Raw genomic sequence first — 21027 nt, 5'->3', positions numbered from 1 at the left:
ACATTTTCTGCAGCAGGAATTTCCTGTTAACTTCTCACTCCGTGTCATAAAACTATATTAATGTTTAAGTGTCTGTTAAGGAAGTCTGGGCTTTAAAACCTCCAGGATCACAGATTCCTTTTCGAGCCAGACCAATTTTATGCAGCGATAAAAGTTAGGAACACATATAGAGAACATTTGTAAAACCCACATTCACAGTCTCAAAGCCAAATTCACTCCTTTTTTTTATGATACTTGTACATATAAAAAAAAGAAATTATCTCTTAAGAGAAATGCACAAAAAACCTTGATGCAGGTGTACCAGGCACACAGCAGCTAGTCAAGGACTAACCAGTAATTGAAAGGTTTTCTCCAACAAGAATTACATCTCTCTTTGTTTGCATCATGCAATTAATTGGTGGGGAAAGATAAAACTCTGGCTCCCCATTAGCACCGGTATTTATGGTATGAGCAGAGTTGAAGGGAAGGTGCCTGTTCCTCTCGATTGAACTGCTCTGCCCGTGGAATCCTCGTGCCACTCACGGCATTCCCTCTGTTGCTCACTCAGCCTGGGGATCAATCCCAGCCAGGCAGGAGCTCAGCACAAAAAGCCATTCCTGTGGTCATCCCAGGGAAGGGAGAGCAGCACCACAACCCCAGCAGCTCTCCAGAGTCACCCTGCTGCCAAAACAGCCTCCGAGGGCAGCCTGGAGGAGCCGTCCCTCCTCAGTAAATGCTCGTCAGCCCAAATTCCACATAAATCCACAGGGAGTTCCAGCAGCCCCTCACTATCCCACACCTCCCCCAGACACCGGTCCCTTCTCCTGCTTGCCAGCCCCTGGTGGGGCTCCAGGATGGAGCAAGGTGCCCACAGAGCTCTGCTGGCCCATCGCATCCACAACAACTTACAGGGCATCTCCAACACTCCCAGGGCATCCACAGCACCCCCGGTGCACCCACAGCGCTCCCAGCACATCCAGCCCCGGGGCACCCCGATGTTCCCGCGGAGCCTCGGCCTCCAGCCGCACACCCGGCGGTGTCACACACCGCTGGATGCTCCAGCACACCCCAGAGCCCGCAGCTCCGAGCAGCCCCGGCCATCCCCGGCCTCTGCTGCCCTCAGCACCGCGGAGAGCTCCGCAGCGGGCGGGAGCAGCACCGCGGACAGCTCCGCGCCCGCGTCCTCGGTGCGTCCCCTCCGGTGTCCCGCGGCTGTCCCCGGTGTGTCCCCCCATCCCAGGTGTGCGTCCCCCACCCCGTGTGTGCCCCCCCTCCCCAGCAGAGCCCCAGCTCCGTGTGTCCCCGCCGGCGGCTCGCTGTCCCCGCGCCGTGCCCCGAACCTGTCGTCGCTCTGGAAGGACTGGTCCCCCAGCAGCAGATCGCGGAAGCGGTACCGGGGCGGCAGCGGCAGCACCTCGGACTCCAGCTCCGTCATCTTCAGGGAGGCGATGTCCAGGATGACCCCGCTCTTGCGGCTCCCGCCGCCGTCCCCGCCGCCGCAGCCGCCGGGCGACGAGAGCCTGCGGGAGAGACACACAGAGGGGACGGCGACAATGGGGGGGCGCGGGGGCCCTGCCCTGCCCTGCCCGCCCCCGCCCGCCCCGGCGCCTCCTCCGCGCCCCCCCGCACCCCCGGTTACATTGCGGGGCAGGCGGCGCCCCCCCGGCAGAGCGCTCCTCCCGGGGGCATGGGTGGCTCGGGGCTCCGCCGCTCGGCACCGGGCCCGGCAGGGTCCCCCGGAGCGCCCCGCACAGCGGCGCCGGGCTCAGGACATGGGCTGCGAGCGGCGGAGCGACGGAGAGCAAGAGGAGCCAATGGAAGAGCCCGAGCGCCGGGAGGAAACCAAACTGCCCGCAAGATAAGCGAGAGCCGAGCCCAGATCCACCCGCAGGCTCCCCCCGCCGCCAAAAGTAGGGATGGGAGGCAGCGAGGCGATGGCTCCACTGCCGTGCTGGAAGCACAAGCACAACCTCCTCTCCGGGCTGCTGGCACTTAAATCATCCCAACAGCCCCGGGATTAAATGGGAAACCGCCGAGGCCGATGAGTCAGTCGCCTGTCCAGCTGCCAAGTGCCGTGGCCAGGAGGATACATCACCCACCCCTTGGCATGGCCATGGCCAGGAGGATACATCACCCACCCCTTGGCATGGCCATGGCCAGGAGGACACATCACCCAACCCTTGGCATGGCCATGGCCAGGAGGATACATCACCCACCCCTTGGCATGCCCATGGCCAGGAGGACACATCACCCAACCCTTGGCATGCCTGTGGCCAGGAGGACACATCACCCAACCCTTGGCATGGCCATGGCCAGGAGGACACATCACCCAACCCTGGCATGCCTGTGGCCAGGAGGATACATCACCCATACTGCCCATCCCTTGGCATGCCCCTGGACAGGAGGACACATCACCCATCCCTTGGCATGCCCATGGCTCCATCAGGGATGGGCAGTGCCTGGCAGACACCCAAGGTGGTGGCTCACAGACAGCTGCGTGTGGCCACCACACACAGGGAGCAGATGAAACCCAGCCAGTCCTCAGAAAGCTCTTTCAGAAAGTTAAAGGCTGTCTCTGGTCTCTTTTCTCAAAGCACATTCACCAACCAGAATGTGGGTACACCCCCGCTGCCCACCACAGCAGATTGGGGCTGAACTGAAACCACACAAAGCAGCAAAGCCATTCATTGCAGAGACCCCAAAGGCAGCACCCTGATCCTGTCCGGTTGGGCTCCATCAGTGAAGTTCATCCCTGCCATGACAGGAGCACCAATTTCACAGACTGTTGGTGGGAAGAGAGGAGGACAGGGCTTGGAAGAGGACACGTGGTGCCTCTGAGCTGATTCTTGGTCCCTCACATGGAACTGGAGTGTGAGGCAGCAAAGAGCTGAAAGGCTCCAGCTCCTGCCTGATGCTCTTCCAAGAGTCTCCTCCAAAGCCTCTCCAACCCATTCCCAGCATCTTCCCACAGCTTTGCCTCCAGAACACCCTGCACAAGCAAAGGCAGAAGAGCCTCCAGCAGCTGAACCAGCACGGAGCACAGATCAGGGATTTGCTGCAGGGATGGGAGCTGAGGCTCCTCAGATCCTCTTCTCTCTCCACCACCTCACAGCCCTGCAAATCATCTCCCAGCCGAGCAGATCCCAAAGCCCTGCTCAGCTGCTGCTCCTGAGTTTCCAGAAGAGCAGTCAGCATGCAGGATTTCAGAATTTCTGCTGAGCACAGCCCCAGCAGACGGCCCAGCCCGCCCTCAGCGCTTCAGATGCATCTCACTGCTGTTATTTGCCACTCAATCCTGTCCCCCCCAGAGCTGCTCAGCTCCTCTCAGCTGCCACGTGCACAGAGCAGCCAGGGCTCTGCTCTGACTGATGCATCTGTGCAGGGCCTTGGGCACTGGGGAGGTTATTCTGTGCTACTCATTGATCCAAAACTTGGTCTTCAGGATAAATCAAACCAAGCTCCTGTCAACTCAAGCACTCCCTCTGGACCCACTGATAGAAACACTGAGGTTTGCTGACCACCTCCAGCTCGTGTTGCAAAGGAGGATCTAACATTAAGCACAAAAAAAAAAAAGAAAAAGAAAGCCACAATTAAGTCTTTCTGCTTGGAGCTTAACTATGATAAATGAGGCCAAAAGCAGGCTGTTTCTAGGCCATCAGGACAGCACCCTGAAACGCAAATTTCAGCGTGAGAAAATGCAATTTTTAAAAATTATCCACCCTCTTATGATAGCCATGGTTTAAAGCAGGGAGCCAGGTGCCTGGCTCCAAATGGGGGTGGCTGTGATTGTGCTTGAAGGAGAATGTCACACCCAGAGCTCTCCAGGGTTTATCCATGCCTGTTCAAAGGAGCACCTTGTTTAAAGGAGTGCTGGGCTGCAGAGCCCTGGACACACTGCCTGCCATGTGCACAGGGCATCTTTACCCATAACTGACACCCCACAGCTCCTGGGCAGGCAGGACAGGCAGGACCATCCCCAGCCAGCCCACTCTGGGAGCTGTGGATGCTCACAGCTATTCCCAGCCCTTCTCCTGGGTATCAAACACACCTTTTGGGGTTTGGGTGCTGTTTGGCTTTTTTATTTCCACAATATAATTTCCAACTAAATTAATCCATCTCTCCTGGCCTCAGATCGTGTGTCAGATCATGAAACAAAGCAAATATTCACCACTGTCCTTTAACAGCACTTAGAATGTGTAGTAAAATCCAATTATATCAATAGCTCTGGAAACACAATTTCTGCTATTTGCATCTGAGCTTCATCTCCCATTGGCAGTAGCAGCTACACTTTGAATGCATTTTCCTCTTACTCTTGCATACAAAATCATTCAGAATTTTAAAATTTTGGCACACTTGTTTATTCTGGATGAAGCTTCACTACACAAAATACTGCATTTGCTTGTTTGTCATGATGTCTTTATCAACTGCGCAGTGACTTTGAGATATCGCACATTGATGTCTTAGACAAAAGTGCTCCTGCACAGCACACAAATCCCCTGACACTGGCACAGAGGATTTACAACCTCTCCTCCCAAACACAGGGATCCTGAGCTATGCAAATGCCACAGCAACCTGGCTACTTCTTCAAAGCTGTAGTGGTATAAAATAAAAAATTCATGAACAAGCTCATTTATTGCATAGTCTTCAAATACTACCAAAAAAAAAAAAATAATCCTGGAGTGGTTTATAGCTAAATACAGATCTGCGGCTTTATTTTTATCATCCCTTTCCTTCCTTCCTCCAGAACCCTGTACCACTAAAGCAGCGTGCTGCCATCAGCATATGGAAACCTCCACACTCCTCACTCTCAGCTACAGCAGCGTCTCTGTCCCAGCCTGGGCAGCTCCTGGGGAGGGGACAGGGCCCTGCTCAGCCTCCTGGAGCTGGGCTGAGCCCTGGTGACCCAGCCAGACCCCTCTGCTGCTGCTATAGAGCCATCCCTGCCCGGTTCAGCTCACACAGGAGCCCCAGAGCCACGCCTGCCTCAGTTCCCTCCATCCCTCCCTGAGCCTGGGCTGGCTCAGCCTCCCCCTGCCCTTGCTGGTGCCACCAGGCCACGGAGCCTCACTGCTGCCAGCACCTTTCTAATCAGCCTAATCCCCACAGCAATCTACATCCACCCCGGGACAGAAAGCCTCACCTCCTTCTGGGAATGAAAGTTCATCATAAACTTCAAAATCCCCACCAGCCTAAAACCAGACTCCTACTTCCTTACCTTCTTCCCCATTGCACTGCTCGTATCATGGTCCATCCTACAATTGGCAACATGGGCTGGGAATGCCAGCACAGAACCAGAGAGGAGCTCGGTGTGGCTCTGCAGTGCCCTGTGCTCCTGGAGATCCTCAGAGCTCCCCAGATCCAACAGGCAGCTCTGCCTCACAGCAAAATGCACAGCCAGGGAGCTCCTTGCAATGGGTGTTAGGATTTCCATTATTGTTTGTAGCTACGTCTGTCAAAAAGAGGAAGGACACAGCCCGAGTTCCTGCTCTGCTTCCTCCCACACTGCACACCCCAAAAACCACAGGGCACCTCCTGCTTCCCACCACAAACCAGCAGGGTCACCACAGACCCCTCACTGCTGTGGGATGGACCTGCCCACACCTGCCAGGAGCCCCAGAGCCCTCAGGGACCCCTCTGCTCTGTCAGCACCAGAATTTATGGAGATATCTTCTCCTTCTGTCCAAATGGAACGGGTGCACCTACATTTGGGGCAGGTTCTTGCATAACCTGCAGCCTGAAGCTCTCCTCTCCCACTCCAGGCTGCAGAAGGAGCCAGAGGCACAGGCCCTGCTGGCAGGATCTGTTCCAAGCCCATCCTTCCCCAGGAGCACGGCCAGGAAAGGAGGAGGCCAGGATGGGAGTCGGGATGTGCCGCCAGCACAGCGAGCACCCCGTGTCCAACCCAGCGTCCCCTCCTCAGGCAAAGCCACCTCGCAGCTTGGGACAGTCCCTGCAGCCCCCAGAGCTGCTGCTGTGCCTGCTGCCACCTCTGAGAGGACAATCCCTGGCTGAGACAGGGGAGCAGAGTCACACACAGGCTCTGACCTTTGGCTGCTGGCACCGACACAGGACACAAGCTGCTGGCACTGCCCAACTCTGGGCAGCAAACGGGCACTGGCTGGGCAGGAGCCTCCAGCTGCTCTTTGCTGGCCCAGACCATGGTAGGGTGAGTGTCTGGATGGCTCCCAAGGGCTGGGACACCTCCCCAGAGGCTCCTTGGGCACAGCAAGGGCTGCCATGTCCTGTCCCCCCTGACCCAGCCACGGCTGCAGAGCCTGTCCTGCACCCTGGTCCATCCTGGTCCACCCTCAACCACCACCAGGCTCCCTGAGCTCCTCCAGGGAGCCAAGGCATGCAGGAAACGCTGCCCTTTCTTTCCCTATAGTTATTTAAATATATACAATCATCTCGTGTTTGTTTCTCCTCCCACAGCTCTGCTGGTTACCAGGTTACAGTTGTTCTCCCCTCTCTTTGTGGTTTGGGGGTTTATTCCCTCTGAGTGACATCCCTGTGGGGTGTCCTAATGGCTGGAATGTGTGGGGACACAGATTGGGTCCCTGGAGCCAGGATGAGCACATCCTCCCTCCCAGCCCTGCAGGGACAGCCCATGGCAGGGTCTGGGTGCTCATTTCAGAGCTGATTTCTCTGCCAACACCTCCTCTCTCAGTGAGCAGCATCCAGGTCACTGCTGGCCCTGTCCTGCCTTGTTGAGGAGGAGCCCCAGGCCCTCATCCCCTGTCCCTCCTCAGAGGTGTCACAGTCACTGCTCATTGAGACACCCTGTGATGGGTGTGGGTTTGAGATCTTCTGATTCAGAGTTTGAAGAGCTCTGAGGATATGAACAGACCCATCCCAACCCCACTCATCACTCCCATGCAGCCTGAGCAGCTTTTCAATCCTGGTTTGGGTACAGACCTGCAGAACACAGAACACACCCTCACCCATCTCTCCACACACACTCTCACAATGTGTGAATTCTCCCAGATTAAATTCCTGCATCCCAGCTCCCATCCCCACAGACAGCTGGACTGTCCACGTCAGGAGCTGCTGCTGCTCAGAACTTGTGCGGAGCAGCTGAGCCCTGTGACAAATCCATCCATCCAACAAGCACAGGCAATTTAGCACCACAGGCCTCACGGAGAAATTAGCATTTTGTGTGTTTCACGTGGAAAATGAACAGGAAGAGTGAGTCAGTACAAAGCTCCACCAGCCTTTCCCCCGCTGGCAAATGCTATTTTCTAGAAGATAAAAGTAGAAATTGTACCTTCCAGGTCCAGAGCCACTTTGCTCATTGGACAGCCCTGCCTCAGCAATGGAGCCCCACACCTCCCCATCCCTTCTGGCCAGCACATGAATGTTTTGTGTGACAGGCTTACAGGAGGCACAGCCCCACAGAGAAACCTTTTCCCTCTTCTTTGGTCCCATAGCAGCCCATGAGGGGCAGAGGCAGTTCAGCATCCCCAGCTCCAGCGAAATTTCCCAGTGTTGGTCCTCCCAGAGGGGCAGAAATCAGTGGGAATGAGCCCCAGGCATTCCCTGTGTCATGGGGTATGGAAGGGCTGGCAGAGCTGGTTCCAGCAGGCACAAAGGCAAACAGGCCATGCTGGTGTCCCTGGGGGCTGCAAAGCCCAAATAACCCTGGGGAAAACAGGGAGGGAAAGCTCATCCTGCACATCCTGAGCTCCTGGCAGGTGAGGGGAGCAGCTCTCATCATCAGGCCTGGCCTGGGGCCTCCTCATCTCTTTAACAAGAAAAACCAGCCTGGACCAGTGCAAGGCCTGGTGGAACCAATCTGAGCAACATGGGCTGTGTAAGGTTCCCTTTCCATGGCAGGGGGTTGGAACTGCAGGGTCTGTAAGGTTCCCTCAGCCCAAATCCTTCTGTGATTCTGTGATTTGCAACCAGCCCATTCTATAGTGTCAATGTGCAAATAAAACGCAAATCAGCTCAGCTGAGCACTTGCAGCACAACATCCCAAGCGTGCTGGCCTGAGGACACAGCTCTGCCCCCATCCCTGTCCTTGGGCTCCCAGGGCTCATTCCCAGCATCAGGAGAAGGGGCAGACCCGGAGCACTCGGCCTGCAGAGCCAAGGTCACCAGCCCTGCCGGAAATTCCTGACTCAGCCCTCTCCAGGCTATTTGTGGATTGCATCAGGCCCCTCTCTGCTGTGGGAGCAGATTTCCATCCCTTCCCAGCAAGGACATCCCCCCTTTCTCCTCCTGGGCTTGTAGGGTGGCCTGGGAGCCAAAACAAACCCTTCTAAAAGTTCAGTCAACCCCAGTGCTCAAGAAAAGCAGGAACCAGGAGTCACTGCTGGAGAAACAATCCCTCAGGGAGGCCCTGCCAGTCCCAGTGGGAATTCTGGAGGATTCTGTGCACACCAGATTCCCCAGGAAAACCACCCAGCCTTCAGGAACAACACCAGCTCACCATTCACACCAACAAACCACCACAGATTTAAACCTAAACAGATAATTCACCTAAAAAGAGAACAATTCTCTTGGTATGGCCTCCAGAGCTGTTCCTGAGAGCCAGTGGCCACCCCTCCCCTGTTCCCTGAGTCATCCCAAGGGACACAATCCTGTCTCACTCCCCTCACCCCAAGCCATGACATCCTCAGCCACGTTTGTCAGTGCCCAGCAGCTTTCAGGCTGATGTGAAAATAAATTAAAGCGTGCAAGATGGGGAAAGTGCTAATTCCTGCTAATAAACTGCTGGGAAAATCCTCCCCTCTGCCCAGCCCCAAGCTGCTACAAACAGCAAGGGTTGGAGCATGGAGACAAAAAACTTCTTTGTGCTCCAGACTCCTGCAGAACAGCCCCTGCTATGGAAGCAGAAAATAATAGATGGATGTGGGAGGAGGAAGAGTCTCCTCACAGTGTTGAAAACCACAAAGTCTCGCAGAAATGAACCACAGAGGCAGGTTTGTCACCACACCTGCCGGGCCAGGATGTGATGGGATGAAGGGAGACAAACAGAAGGGGAGCACTGAAGCAAACATCAGAGGGGTCCCACCAGGCTCTCCAGGCCTGCAGGGCCTCAGAGGGGATGGGGATGACTGCAAATTATCCACTGGAGTCCAACCAAAACCAGACTGCAAACAGGAAGATCTTGGGGCACTGACCGACCTCGTGATAAAATGTCAGACAAAAATTAGCATCAATAAATTCCAACTGATCCAAAGGGAGAGGAGGGCAATCATCTTTCTGCACACAGAGAGCTCTGCAAATCAGCACTCACAGCAGACATGCCACAGAGCCAACAGCTCTCAGAGGTGATCAAAACCCCAAATTTCAGGGAAGGTTTTTTATTCCAGACAAGCCCACCATGGAGTCACACACACTTCTGGCTCCCCTCCTCAGAGCTGAAACAGCACAGAGAAATAGATTATTCAACTAATTCCAGAGGTAACTGTGGGTTTTAAAGTGATTTGTGCAAGGCAAGGCCAAATAGACCAGGAGGAGTCTCCAGCCTGGAGAGAGACATGATGAAAAGCAGATAAAACCAGAGAGGACAACCAGGGAGCAGGAACATCACAGGAGCTGCGGGAGCTCAGGGAAATCACAGGCAGCAGCTCAAAGGAGCAGCAGCATGTTCTGTCACACCACAGGGCTCCCATCCATCCCCTTGTGGAAGCACAAAGTGCCAATGGCTCCAGGAGGGAGCAGGAATGCCCAGGGAATCCACCAGGCTGGCACAGCCACTGGGAAGGGCTGCTCCCTGCTGCCCTCTGTCCCTGCCACAGAACCCCACAATGGTTTGGGTTGGAAGGAGCCTAAATCCCATCTCATTCCATAGGGCAGGGATGGTTTGGGTTGGAAAGAGCCTAAATCCCATCTCATTCCCAAGGGCAGGGATGGTTTGGGTTGGAAAGAGCCTAAATCCCATCTCATTCCATAGGGCAGGGACACCTCCCATTGTCCCAGGCTGCTCCAACCCCATCCAGCCCAGCCTTGGGGCACCCACAGCTGCTCTGGGCACCTCACTCACAGGGAACAATTCCCTCTCCAGCTCCCTCTGAAACTCCTCTCCTGCAGTTTGTGTCACCAGGCAGTGCCAGGGACAGCAGGACAGGGGCACCTGAGCCAGAGCTCTCCTGGCCTGGCTGATTCATGAGAAGGATGAATGAGATGTTCCCACCCCAGCCCAGCCTGGCAGGGACGCAAGAGAAATGCTCAGGGCTCCAAAACAAATTGCGTGGGGTCAGGGAGAGGCCGCTGCAGGACGGGCAGGATCCAGAGATGCTGTAAATATTTTTGCAGAGCAGAAAGAGCCCTGAGCACAGGCAGTGACCTACTTTGCTGCTCTCCAGTGAAGGGTGACACGGCCATGCCAGAGCCCAAGGGCAGCTCCTGAAGAGGACATCGAGCACATTGGGGCTCCTTTTATGGACAGAATGGTGGGGAAGGGTCCCAAAATCTCTTCCCGCTGACTCAGGAAGGGTCCTAAAACCTCTTCCCACTGAGCGAGCAAGGGTCCCAAATCCTCTTCTCACTGACCCAGGAAGGGTCCCAAAACCTCTTCCCACTGAGCCAGGTGTGCTGGTGGGTGCCCTCACTTCCCTTTCCTAACCATCTGAGGAGAACAAGAGCAGAATTTCTATCTCATCTCTGCCACATAAACACCCTGAAAACACAGGATGTTTGGCCCTGTGTTTTATGGCTCCCCATTGCAATTTCTCCAGGAACAGCAAGGCCCGGATGCCCACGGGCAGCCAAAGCAACAGTTGTTGTTGCAATGCACAAGGCTGACTTTCTGGAAGCTGACAAATGTCCAAGCTGGTAATCACTCCTGGAGGAACTGATTACTAATTAGCTACAGAGCCTGGGTCAGTGCAAGCTCTGCCAAAGAAGCATCTCCTCATCCATTTGCAGAAAATTGAAAACTTAAGAGACAACAACAGGCTGTCAGCTGCAGGGACCATCCTTGTGCTAAACTGAGACAGTTCCTTGGGTTTATCAAGAGATTAGCAGGAGAACCATGGTAGAGCCATCCTGGACCTGGATGAGTGCTCACACTTAGCAAGAATCCCCTTTAATCAGTGGTTTTTTAATTTTCTCCTGCCCTTGGACTCAGGCAGAGACTTCAACCAGAGTGGCAGAAGGTGCCTATGGGCATTTTTAACCTGGCTGCTCCAAATCCTGCTGTGAATTTTAGGGTTAAAAGCCCTGTCCCAGCCAGGTGGGACTGAGCAGAGCTCCCTGGAGCTGCCATCCCACAGGAACACCCCGAGGCTGGCATTTGCTGCTGTCCAGCCCCAAGCTCAGCCTCTCTGCACTGGACTCGCCTCCCTTGCACACCCAGCTCCCAAACCCCTGGCACAGCCCCCAGATCCTGCTCCCACAGCCTAAAACCTCAGCAGCCACACAGATCCCCAAAGAGCAGACAGGACAAAAGGCACGTACGTCTAGGGCAGAGCCATGGGCCCCCAGCAGCAGCTCCAGTGCTCCCTCCAGCCGCTCCTCCTCAGCCAAGCACGGAAATCTGAACCTGCTCCCACCCAGCCCTGCCTCTCCCGCTCGGACTCGGGCAGGATATTTTTGTGTGAGTCCTTCCATCTGGCTGCCCATCCATCACCGTGCCTGTACATGGGCAGGCAGGGGAAATCCTGAGTTCCCCGAAGTGACAGCCTGGATCCTTGCGAAAACACTCACCCACATTTCCCACGAGGCAGGACAGCGAAATTCAGGCTCTTTGTACCCTCTCTGGGTGCCAGAAATGTGTATTTATTCTCCAAACAAACTCTCAAGTGCTTTTACAATTAACCCTTTGCTTTCCAGCTGGGAGGGACTTTAAGGAACATTATCCCTTTATGGAGAGGGCCAGGAGGAAGCTCACAGACATTTCCACACACATCTCCACTCTCAGGAAACCGAGCAGACAGAATTTCTCTTTAACAGCTTTTAAGCCAGCTCTAGATTTGCTAAGTGAAGGGATAATTGAGTTTCCCCTTATTTCAGCGGGGTCAGCCCAGCTGAGGTCCCCCGAGCACTCAGCACAAGGCTCAGTGAGTGTGTTCTGCATCTTTGCTGCTCCACCCTGGCTCCCACATCCCTCACACACATCTCTGGTGACATTGCTTGTCTGCCCTCACACCTGCAAGCACAGGGAGAACACAGGGAGGTGGTGTTGGGCCCTGCTGTGCCCTGGGGCTGTGCACAAACCCCACCTGGAGAGGAGGGGAAACCCTTGGGGAGTGAGGGACAAACCCTTGTGGCAGGCAGGGCTGAGAGGCAGCAGGTGGTTAAATGTGGGTGACCATTTGTGGCAGGATTTGTGCCCCCAGCCCAAGCTGCAGAGGAGGAAAGCAAAGAGCAGATCAGCCCCCTGGGATGGTCTGGTGGTGCTCATTGCCTGCTCTGCCCTCTCTCTTTAGCCTATCTCTAACAATCCTCCTCTGCTTCTGCAGCTGACCAGCTCTGGAAAAGTGCATTAGACACCAGCCTGCTCCGAGCTGGGGAAAATGCAGAGTCCTGAGAGCTGCAGGCAGATTGTTTAATGTCTCCAGAAGGGCAGCAAAGGGCTGAGCACAAGGGCAGGCAAGACAAGCAATGGCATTTCAACCTCTCCGGAGCCTGAGGGGTTAGGAACACATCGAGCTGCAGAGCAGTAATTAGGAAACAAAGTTCCTCAGTCCAGATTGAGAGAGACAGGCAGGAGGATCTCTGGGCAAGGATTTTGTAGGGCATTAGGTGAGGATAAATCACCCAGGCAGGGCTGTAGTGTCAGTAATGAGGAGCAACTCCTCATCTTCCCCTAATGCTGAGGTTGGAAATCGCCAGGAGCTGCTGTCTCCAACCCATCCCTGATCTTCACAGACACAAGAAGCCCCTCAAGGGTGTCATTTCTGCAGACACATCAAGCACAGCTGCAAAATGAGGCGGTTTTAGGGCTGGGGAAAGCACTGTGTTCTGCAGCCACCCTGCTGTGCCCAAAATAACCAAAGAGTGCCACCCAGAATGGGGGTTCTGGGGCACCACGGAGCCTTGGACATTGTGTCCCTGACAGAGAGAAGGTAATAATGAGGGTCTTAACCCTAAAAAAACAACATTCAAGGATTTCATTAATTACCCACCTCAGTGGCAAGGTACTGAGAGCTAAAGAACAGAGTGTTCCTTCTTTTTTCATTTAGGTTTTTTGTAATAAAAGATCATTTCCCTAAATCATGGCGAGCAGATGAAGACATAAAAAAATCCCAGCTGGGCAGCCCAGGGCACAAACCCAGCCAAGGTCCTTATCTGCCAAGCACGAATTGATACACACGACTCATCTGCACACTTCAGCTGGCACTGGGTGAGTGTGACAGTCAGAAGTAAATTTAACCAGAACAATGAGAATACACAGCATTTTTCAGGAAAAACTGGGCTATTTTGGCAAGGACCACTTGTGAGGAGCAGGTGCTGCTGCCTGGCACGAGGGGATGGTGGCACTGAGTCCCGCTGGTCTCAAGCAGCCCCTCCCTCACACCGGACACGGCAACTTCGGCACAAACCCAGCCCAGGGACGGAGCAGGGGCTGGGCAGCCCCTACAGGCATGCGGCCTTTTCCTGGGTGCCCCTCGGCTTTGCGGCGGCTCCGGGGCTCACCCGAGCCCTGCCTCACCCTCACACCCCCAGAGGGATCAGCACAGACTCTCTTCCCGTGAAGGATGGGACTGCTCGGGGGGCTCCAAACGCCCCTTCCCCATCCCCAGGCAGCTTCCCGAGCTGCTGCACCCACAGGGACCCGGCCGGGCCTGCGAGCGCCGCAGAAACTTTCCTGCAGCCTCGAGGCACCGGGAGAGCGGCGGGGACGGGGCACGGGGGTCCTGCCTGCCCCGGGAGGGGAAGGGGCCGCTCCGGCCGCCCCGGGAGGGGAAGGGGCCGCTCCGGCCGCCCCGGGAGCTCCGCGCTGCAGCGGCCCCGCCGCTCCCCACCACGGCAGCCCCGGGGACCCTCCCCAGCCCCGGTACCTGTGGGCGCTGCCATCGTCGTAGACGAAGGAGCGGTTGGTGTAGCACTCGGAGCACACGGGCCGCCCCTCGGCCGGTTTGTAGATCCCCTGCAGGCTCCGCTCCTCGCCCGAGAACGGCATCGGAGCGCCGAGGCGGGGCAGAGCCGGGGGCGCGGGCCGGGGGCTGCCGGCCGCGGGCAGGGGCAGAGCCAGCGCCGCCGTCCCGGTGCCGGGGCCGCTGCCGGGGCCGCTGCCCGCCGCCCATCACGGCGCGCCCCGGTGCCGCCGCCGCGGCAGCCCGCGGGCCGCTCGGGAGCTCCGCATGCCGGGGCCGGGCGGCTCCGCGGGGAGCGCGGCGGGGAGCGGGCGGCAACAGGTGCGGGATGAGCGGGGATGGGCGGGGAAGGGCGGGGCGCACCGGGCGGGGCCGGGCTCCGCCCCACGCGCACCGGCGGCCGCGCTCGCCTCCTCCCCCGGAGCTGCCCCCGCCGGCCGCGCCCCGGCCCCCGGAACCCCCGGGCTGGGACAGCAACCCCGTGATCCCCCGGTCCGCGTCCCTCTCAGCACGACCTTTGGGTGGCTTCCTTTATTTTCCTTTCCCCTCTCCTTTTTCCCTGTCTTTTCCCTATCATTTCCCCTTTCCTTTCTCCTCTCTTTCCCTTTTTCCTTTCCTTTCTTCCTTTCCTTTTCTAATTTTTTTCCTTTTCTTTTTTATTTCTTTTTCTTTATTATTTGGTTGGATTTTTTTTCCACTACCCACACAAATATTTGTGTTGAGCGCTGCTGCGCCTCGGGGTTGTGCCGAAAGCAAACAGCGCGGCCAAGCCCCGGCAATTCCTGCGCCGTGCTGCGCGGCCGGGCCGGCAGCGTTCATCCTCCCGGGGGGGCCCTGCTGCAAAAACACGGCCCCGCTGGGGAATGGCCCCGGGCCAGGAACAGCGTGGGCAGCCTGGAAAGGAGCCGCCATCCGCCAGGAAAGGGTTAACGGGATGGGCTCCAAGGTGCGTCCCCTGCAAGCTCAGCCCCGTGTGCCAGGAGGTGCCACCAGTGATGGTGTGGCCGAATATGAAGCGCCCCAAAATTGTGTCCCCTGGCAGATGTGAGCGGCTGCAAAGGCAGCGCCCCCGGCACAGGCAGGGAGTTCTGCCCCACTCCTCTCCTTTGTGCTTCCTTCTCCGTTCTCCTCTCTCCGAGCCTAGGCCGTTTTGGGGGCGCTGGGCAGCTCGCTGTGGTGTCATTTTTGGGATCCCGGAGCCGGGCTGGTGAGCAGATACCCCGTTAAAGAACTGCTCCCACAGCGGCCACACAGCCCCTTGTGTTCTGTGCCAAGAGCCACCTCAGTCACCCCAGCCCTTCAGTGCCACCCAGGGCAGGTGACACCACCCACGCTGCGGTCCCACTGCTCCTGGAGCTTTGGTTTCTCCCTCCGGAGCTCCCAGTCCCGCTGACACGGGTCCCCCCACCCTCGCACGGGTGTGATCCACGGGCACCCGGCGGATCCGCAGCCCCCGCCGTGCCCCGGCCCCCGGAGCCAGAGGGAAGTGCCCCCGCTCGATGCGCTGCGCTCTGCGCTTCTCTCCAGCACCGCGGACTTTGTTTCTCCCGCAGCATCTCTTCCTCCTCCTCCTCTCTCTCCATATGGACTCTCCTACACCAGGAGTCACCGGAGAGAAAAGCAATTAATGCTCCCCGTGCAATCCACCCGTGCGATGCTGCCCAGCCCAGCCCGCTTTGAAGAGGGAAGGTTATTCTCCATTCACTAATTGCCTCACATTATCTGGTGCGAAGTGTCAACGTGCAGCTCGGCGAGGAGAGGGGTGGGTGGCACAGCAGCGTATTGACATGCTGGGTGATAACACAGGCGTGGGGGAGGAATTATTTAAAACAGTCAGATGCCGAGAGAAATGAAAAATGAAAGAGAAAGAGCCAGAAGAAGAGGACATCCCCATCCAAATGCTAGAGTGTGAATGGCAGAGTGGGGATGGTTCTGCCTGACACTGGTGCCATGCCAGTGAGCTCAGGCCACCACTGGGACAAGCAGAGCAATCTGGTGGCATCCTGCCTGAGGAAAGAGCTCTGGGCCTGGCTTTGCTCCCAACTCCGGCACAGGGCAATTCCCTGCATCCCTGAAACCATGAGGGAAAGGCAGGGCAGTGCCCTCAGCAAAGGTGTCATTCAGAATTTTGGGGGATGAGATAGTTCTTCCTGCCTCCAGCTGCAGCACTCCCCGAAATGCTATCGGTGCTACAAGTGCTCATTTCCCAGCAGACATTGTCACAAAACACAATTAATAAAGATTTCATGTACCTCCTACTACAGGGCTGTTCTCCTGATTCCCTCAGTCGTGACAGCTCAGCTGGGGAGCCCCTCAGCACCCCAACATTCCCTGAGCAGGAGAGCACACACTCTCAGCAAGGGGCTGCACCCCGACATTCCTGCTGGATTCTGGACAGGACAGCACACACTGCAAGGGGCTGCACCCCAACATTCCTACCAAATTCTGGACAGGACAGCACACTCTCAGCAAGGAGCTGCTCCCTGCCCGGGCAGGGGATGAGCAGCACACCCCAAGTGCTGTTTCCACAGCCGGGTGCTGTGTGTGAACACAGAGCTCTCTGCTCTCCAGGCTCGGGGGGCAGCACAGGGGGCTCCCAGGCAAGGCAAACCCTCTGTCTGAGAACCCCCAGGGCTGGGAGCAGGGACAGGCCCTGCTGAAGGCTGCTCTGACACATCCCAGCCCAGCTGCCCGAGGAGGGGCCTGGCACACGGCAGGGAGACTCAACTCTGCTGTTCCTGCGTCTGGGAGAACAATAAATAAACCTGTGGGAGGCACCAGTGGGATGAGTCAGAGGCGAGAGCGAGAGAAAGTCGTCATGCACAGAGCACATCACCCCTGTCCAGCGACCCACAGGGCTCCAGGGGTTCGTGTCAGGGGGTCCCTGTGCTGCTCCAGCCCCCAATAACCCCCTGCCAGGGGGGCAATGGGCACAGCCCCACCAGCGGGAGCCTTGGCCATGCCTGGGGGCTGCAGACCCTCCAAGCCCTGGGGACCAGCAGGAGCACAGCTGGATCCATCCAACAGCTGGAGAGGGTGGGCTGGGGCATCACTTAAGCCCCAGGAGCTGCATCCAGCTCCTGTTTCCCCCACGACCTCGGGCAAGCTTTGCCTTTTTGGGTGCATCACCCCGGGGCACGGAGGTGCCCATGACAAATGCTCCCGCTGGAACTTCTCCCATTTCTCCCAGGAGAAATGCCCAGCGCAGGGCAGAGCAGCCACAGGCGTCGGGAACAGCAACAGCAGATCTGCTCCCAGCTGGAAACGTTGTCAGAGTGTGCAGTGAATTTAATCAGAGCAGAGCCCGAGCCCAGACTCCGGCGCTGCGGATGTTGTGCGTGTCAAATGAATTTCAGTGAATCTCCATTTGCCAGGCACAGATACAGCCTGCAGGCAATGAAAGGACAAGGCAAAAAGCACCAAGAAAGCATCAGAAAAGCAACTCACATGGCACAGTCTGAGAATTAGCAACAACAAGGAAACTTCAGGCCCGCTGCAAAATAAGCAACTTTAGTGTCAAGTTGACATCTTGGCAGGGAGAGCACTTGGGGAACCTGCTCGGCCCTGTGGCCTCACAACTCAGCATTTCACACGAGTTTTGCTCTTTCCACTCAGCTCTTGTTAAACTCGGGGCTCTGAGGCTCAATGCAGCACTTGCAGAACACACAGGGGGCTGAGGCTGTCTTACCCAGGAATGCAGAGGTAGGGAATTGTCAAAGCTGTCAGTAATCTCAAGAAGGAATAATCAAACTTACCATAAAAAAGGAGAGAGCTCTGTAACTCCTAGACTGATGTATGCAAAACAAAAAGAAGAATGCAGGAAGCTTGGCTATAAAGACTTGGGTTTAGTCTCATCAACCAGGCCATTAAATCAGAAGCAAAGACACCTTCATCTGCACTTTGGGAGCCACAGAGATGTTTGTCTGCTCTGACAGTGCTCAGGTTTGCTGGCTTGCTTTTCAGCTTCCTACTTTTATTTAATGCCCAAAGGGACATTAAATATCAAATAACAAGTGAAACACACTGTAGAACTCTTACAAAGCCTCTTCTTCCATCATTTCCCAAACCCCATGGAGAATGTGAGGTGAAGAACTGCCTGCAAGAGCTGAATCATGTCTTCAAGCACAAACATTGCTATTAGGTGACTAAGACTAAACAGCCATCTCTATTTATTGCAACTGATGCTGTTATTAAAAACCAGACAGGTCCCTCTGCAGCCCCTCGTGCTCTCAGGTCTGTGTGTGCTGGTGAAGCTGCAAAAGGCAGGTTGGAATAAAAGGGATGCTTTGTGTAGCATCCAAAACACTCTGGAAACCTGGGAGTGCTTGGTGTTCCCAGAGCATCCTGGCTGGGGACTGCTGGGGTGACAAGGGGCATCTCTGAGCCTGAGAATCAGACAAGTGAATCCATCAGAGCACAGGGAATGCCTGGACGAAAGGGATGTTGTGGCAGGAGGGCTCCAAGAGGGGTTCTGAGCCATCCCTGGAGCAGGAGGCAGCAAGAGAAAATTTGCAAACCTGCCTGTGGGAATCAAGCTGGCTTTGGGAAGAGCCTGAGAGCATCAAGGGCACCATGGTGGGCACAGAGAGGGGTGCCCACCCTGCCCAGAAGGACATCTAGGGCAGGCTGAGCTCAAGCCTTCACATTTGAACAAATTCATATTGGGAAACCTGATTTTCACTGGATTTTCCCCATCCACCAGTCCCATCCATCCCCCTCTGCTGCTCCATCTCCTGAGAACGCTGCGTCATCCAAAGCCTTCGCATTTCCACAGAGTGAAGTGGAGCAGAGCTGAGGGAAGCCAGGCTCTGCTCCCCCTTCCAAATGTTCCCAGCACTGGGAGGGAAGCCAGGAGCCTTTAGGAGATGTTTTAAGGAGCTGCAGGTTGGGTTCCTCCTGCTCAACAGCATCTCCCACCACCCTCCTGGCAGCTCTGCTCTGACCTTTGGGTATCACAAAATAAACACTCTCCAAAAAATCAAACCCAAACACCCTCCAGTCTGAGCACTCACAGCTTTAGGACAGCGCAAGCTGCTCACAGTGTTACATCCCTGCTCCTGCAATGAGGTTTTTCATGGACATAAAATTTAATGAAAATATGAAAACATCTCACAGACAGCAAATTCCAGCCCTGTGGCTCAGGAAAATCTGCTCTCCTGGTTGACTGCCTAATTTACACCCCCAGCACTGTGCAGGGTCTCAGTGCAGCTGTAGGAACAGTGTTCCCATCCCCACTGACCTGACTGCAGCCATTCCAGGATCCTGAACTCACTCCTGTCCAGGAAACTCCTGGATCTCCCTGGGAGTGAAGATTTCCCCAAAGAGCTTCATTTCACCCTCCTGAAAAGGGAGATAAGGTCACAATGAGCTGCTGGTGCTGTGTTTGCTGAATCCTGGGGCTACAGGTGATGGAGGGATCACCCCCAGGCAAACCTCCTGGAGCTCAGGGACTCACTTATTTTCCCCTCCAGCATTCCTTGCCTTGCTGCTCCTCAGCTTTCTCCCAGTGGGACTCCACCAGGTTCTGTGGATAAAGAAAACCCCACATGGAAGAGCTGCCTGTGCCCTGACTGGGGCTGGGGAGTGTTAATTTTATATGTTTGGTATCAAAGGTGCTGCTGCCACCACAGAGCAGTGCTAAAGGAATGGCTTCAGCAGGGCTGCCAGCACCACGCTGGGCCTAATTGCACCAGGGATGATACACACGTGGGGCTGATTATTACTATTATTTTATTATTCTAAAGATATTCCATTTTTAATGTGAGAGGTTTCAAACGCTGGTATTTATTTGCTAATTAAATGATTCAGCTGGAGACAGAATATCTTCAAAGAAGGAAATTTTTTTCCCCCAGAATGGGTATCTGGAGTTGCAGGGCTGTATTATTGTACATGAAAAAAATTTCCTTATTAGCCTTTTATTTCAGGGCACACATTTAACTGACACTTCCCGTGCTGACAGCTCACCCAGCTTCAAAGCACAACTTCTGTGAGGATCGTAGTGTGAGGCTGGGCTGGATGAAGCTGTGGCCCAGCTGACACACAAGCCCTGGGGAAGTTTTCCCTCTTTTTGGAGAGCCTGAAGCAGAAATCCACACTGGGACTTGCACAGTGTGAGTGTTTTGGGGTTTTTCAGTGGGGTAAGATGCACTTCCAAGCTGTGAGCAGATTTTGGGAACCTGGCTCCTTCTGTAATTCCTCTGTTCCCTTTATCAACACAGCTGGGAGAGCTGAGCAGCTCAGCCAGGGCTGGGGATTAACCCTGGAGCCCTCAAGGCAGAAATCAAAGCTCTCCTCCATGTCCCTGGGACATTGTGCTAATCCAGGCTGCCCTGAGGATGCTGCAGGGAGCCTTGCAAGGGTCCAGCCAAGACAAACCAGAGCAGTGCTGCGCTCTCCTTTCACCCAAGGATGCAGAACAGAAACGCACCCTGACCTCTGAGAAATCTCAGAATTAAACAGAAACCACGATCTCCCTGCTCTCCCAAGGAGGTTGGAGCCCCGCCAAGGCTGAGCACCCCAACCCACCCCTCAAACAGCAGCATTGCCACCCCCAACCCTCCCTGCCCTGCTGGGATCCCAAAGCCCCTCTCCCCTCAGTGCTCCCCAGCCCCAGTGCCAAAGCCAACTGTCCCCTGCTGACAGCTCCATCCTGTTTGTGGTGTCTTTGGCACTTCCCCCTGAAGCACTTCCAGGCCCCTGTGGCTCCCCAGCCCCCGTGGCTCCAGCACAGCCAGGGCTGAGCCAACAGCAACACACGGAGCCTGAGGAGCAGCCGAGGCACAGCCTGGCCAGGAGAGCCCCAGGGCTGCAGCCAGCCCGGCCCAGCAGCACCCACGGCCTCGGGGGGCCTCCACCACCCCTCACGAGGCAACCCCACAAGCTCCCACCCCACACGAGGCAACCCCACAAGCTCCCACCCCAGAGCTCCAGCTCAGGAGATGCAGAGCCCAGCAACTGCCCCAGACTGGGGGACCAACACCACAATGGCACAGCTGTGACAAACACAACCCCCAGGGCCAGCAGGTCAAGGACAGACTCGGCAGTGCCAGGGGTTCCTCTG

General features: G+C 56.0%; 1 protein-coding gene across 3 annotated transcripts in view; it reads right to left on the bottom strand.

The window, feature by feature from the left end:
* Positions 1-1414, bottom strand: part of KCNT1 (potassium sodium-activated channel subfamily T member 1) — a 63688-nt gene extending 62274 nt beyond the window's left edge. For all 3 annotated transcript variants that reach the window (XM_058818189.1, XM_058818190.1, XM_058818191.1), the window contains exon 1: positions 1320-1414. In XM_058818189.1, coding sequence (XP_058674172.1) covers positions 1320-1414 — 95 coding nt within the window. The remainder of the gene's footprint in view (positions 1-1319) is intronic.
* Positions 1415-21027: the final 19613 nt, after the last annotated feature.

This window comes from Ammospiza caudacuta, chromosome 21 (genome assembly GCF_027887145.1).
Source record: "Ammospiza caudacuta isolate bAmmCau1 chromosome 21, bAmmCau1.pri, whole genome shotgun sequence".
In the NCBI taxonomy this organism is placed as follows: domain Eukaryota; kingdom Metazoa; phylum Chordata; class Aves; order Passeriformes; family Passerellidae; genus Ammospiza; species Ammospiza caudacuta.
Note: the sequence above shows the minus strand (reverse complement) of the source record. Positions and strands in the feature narration are given on the sequence as shown.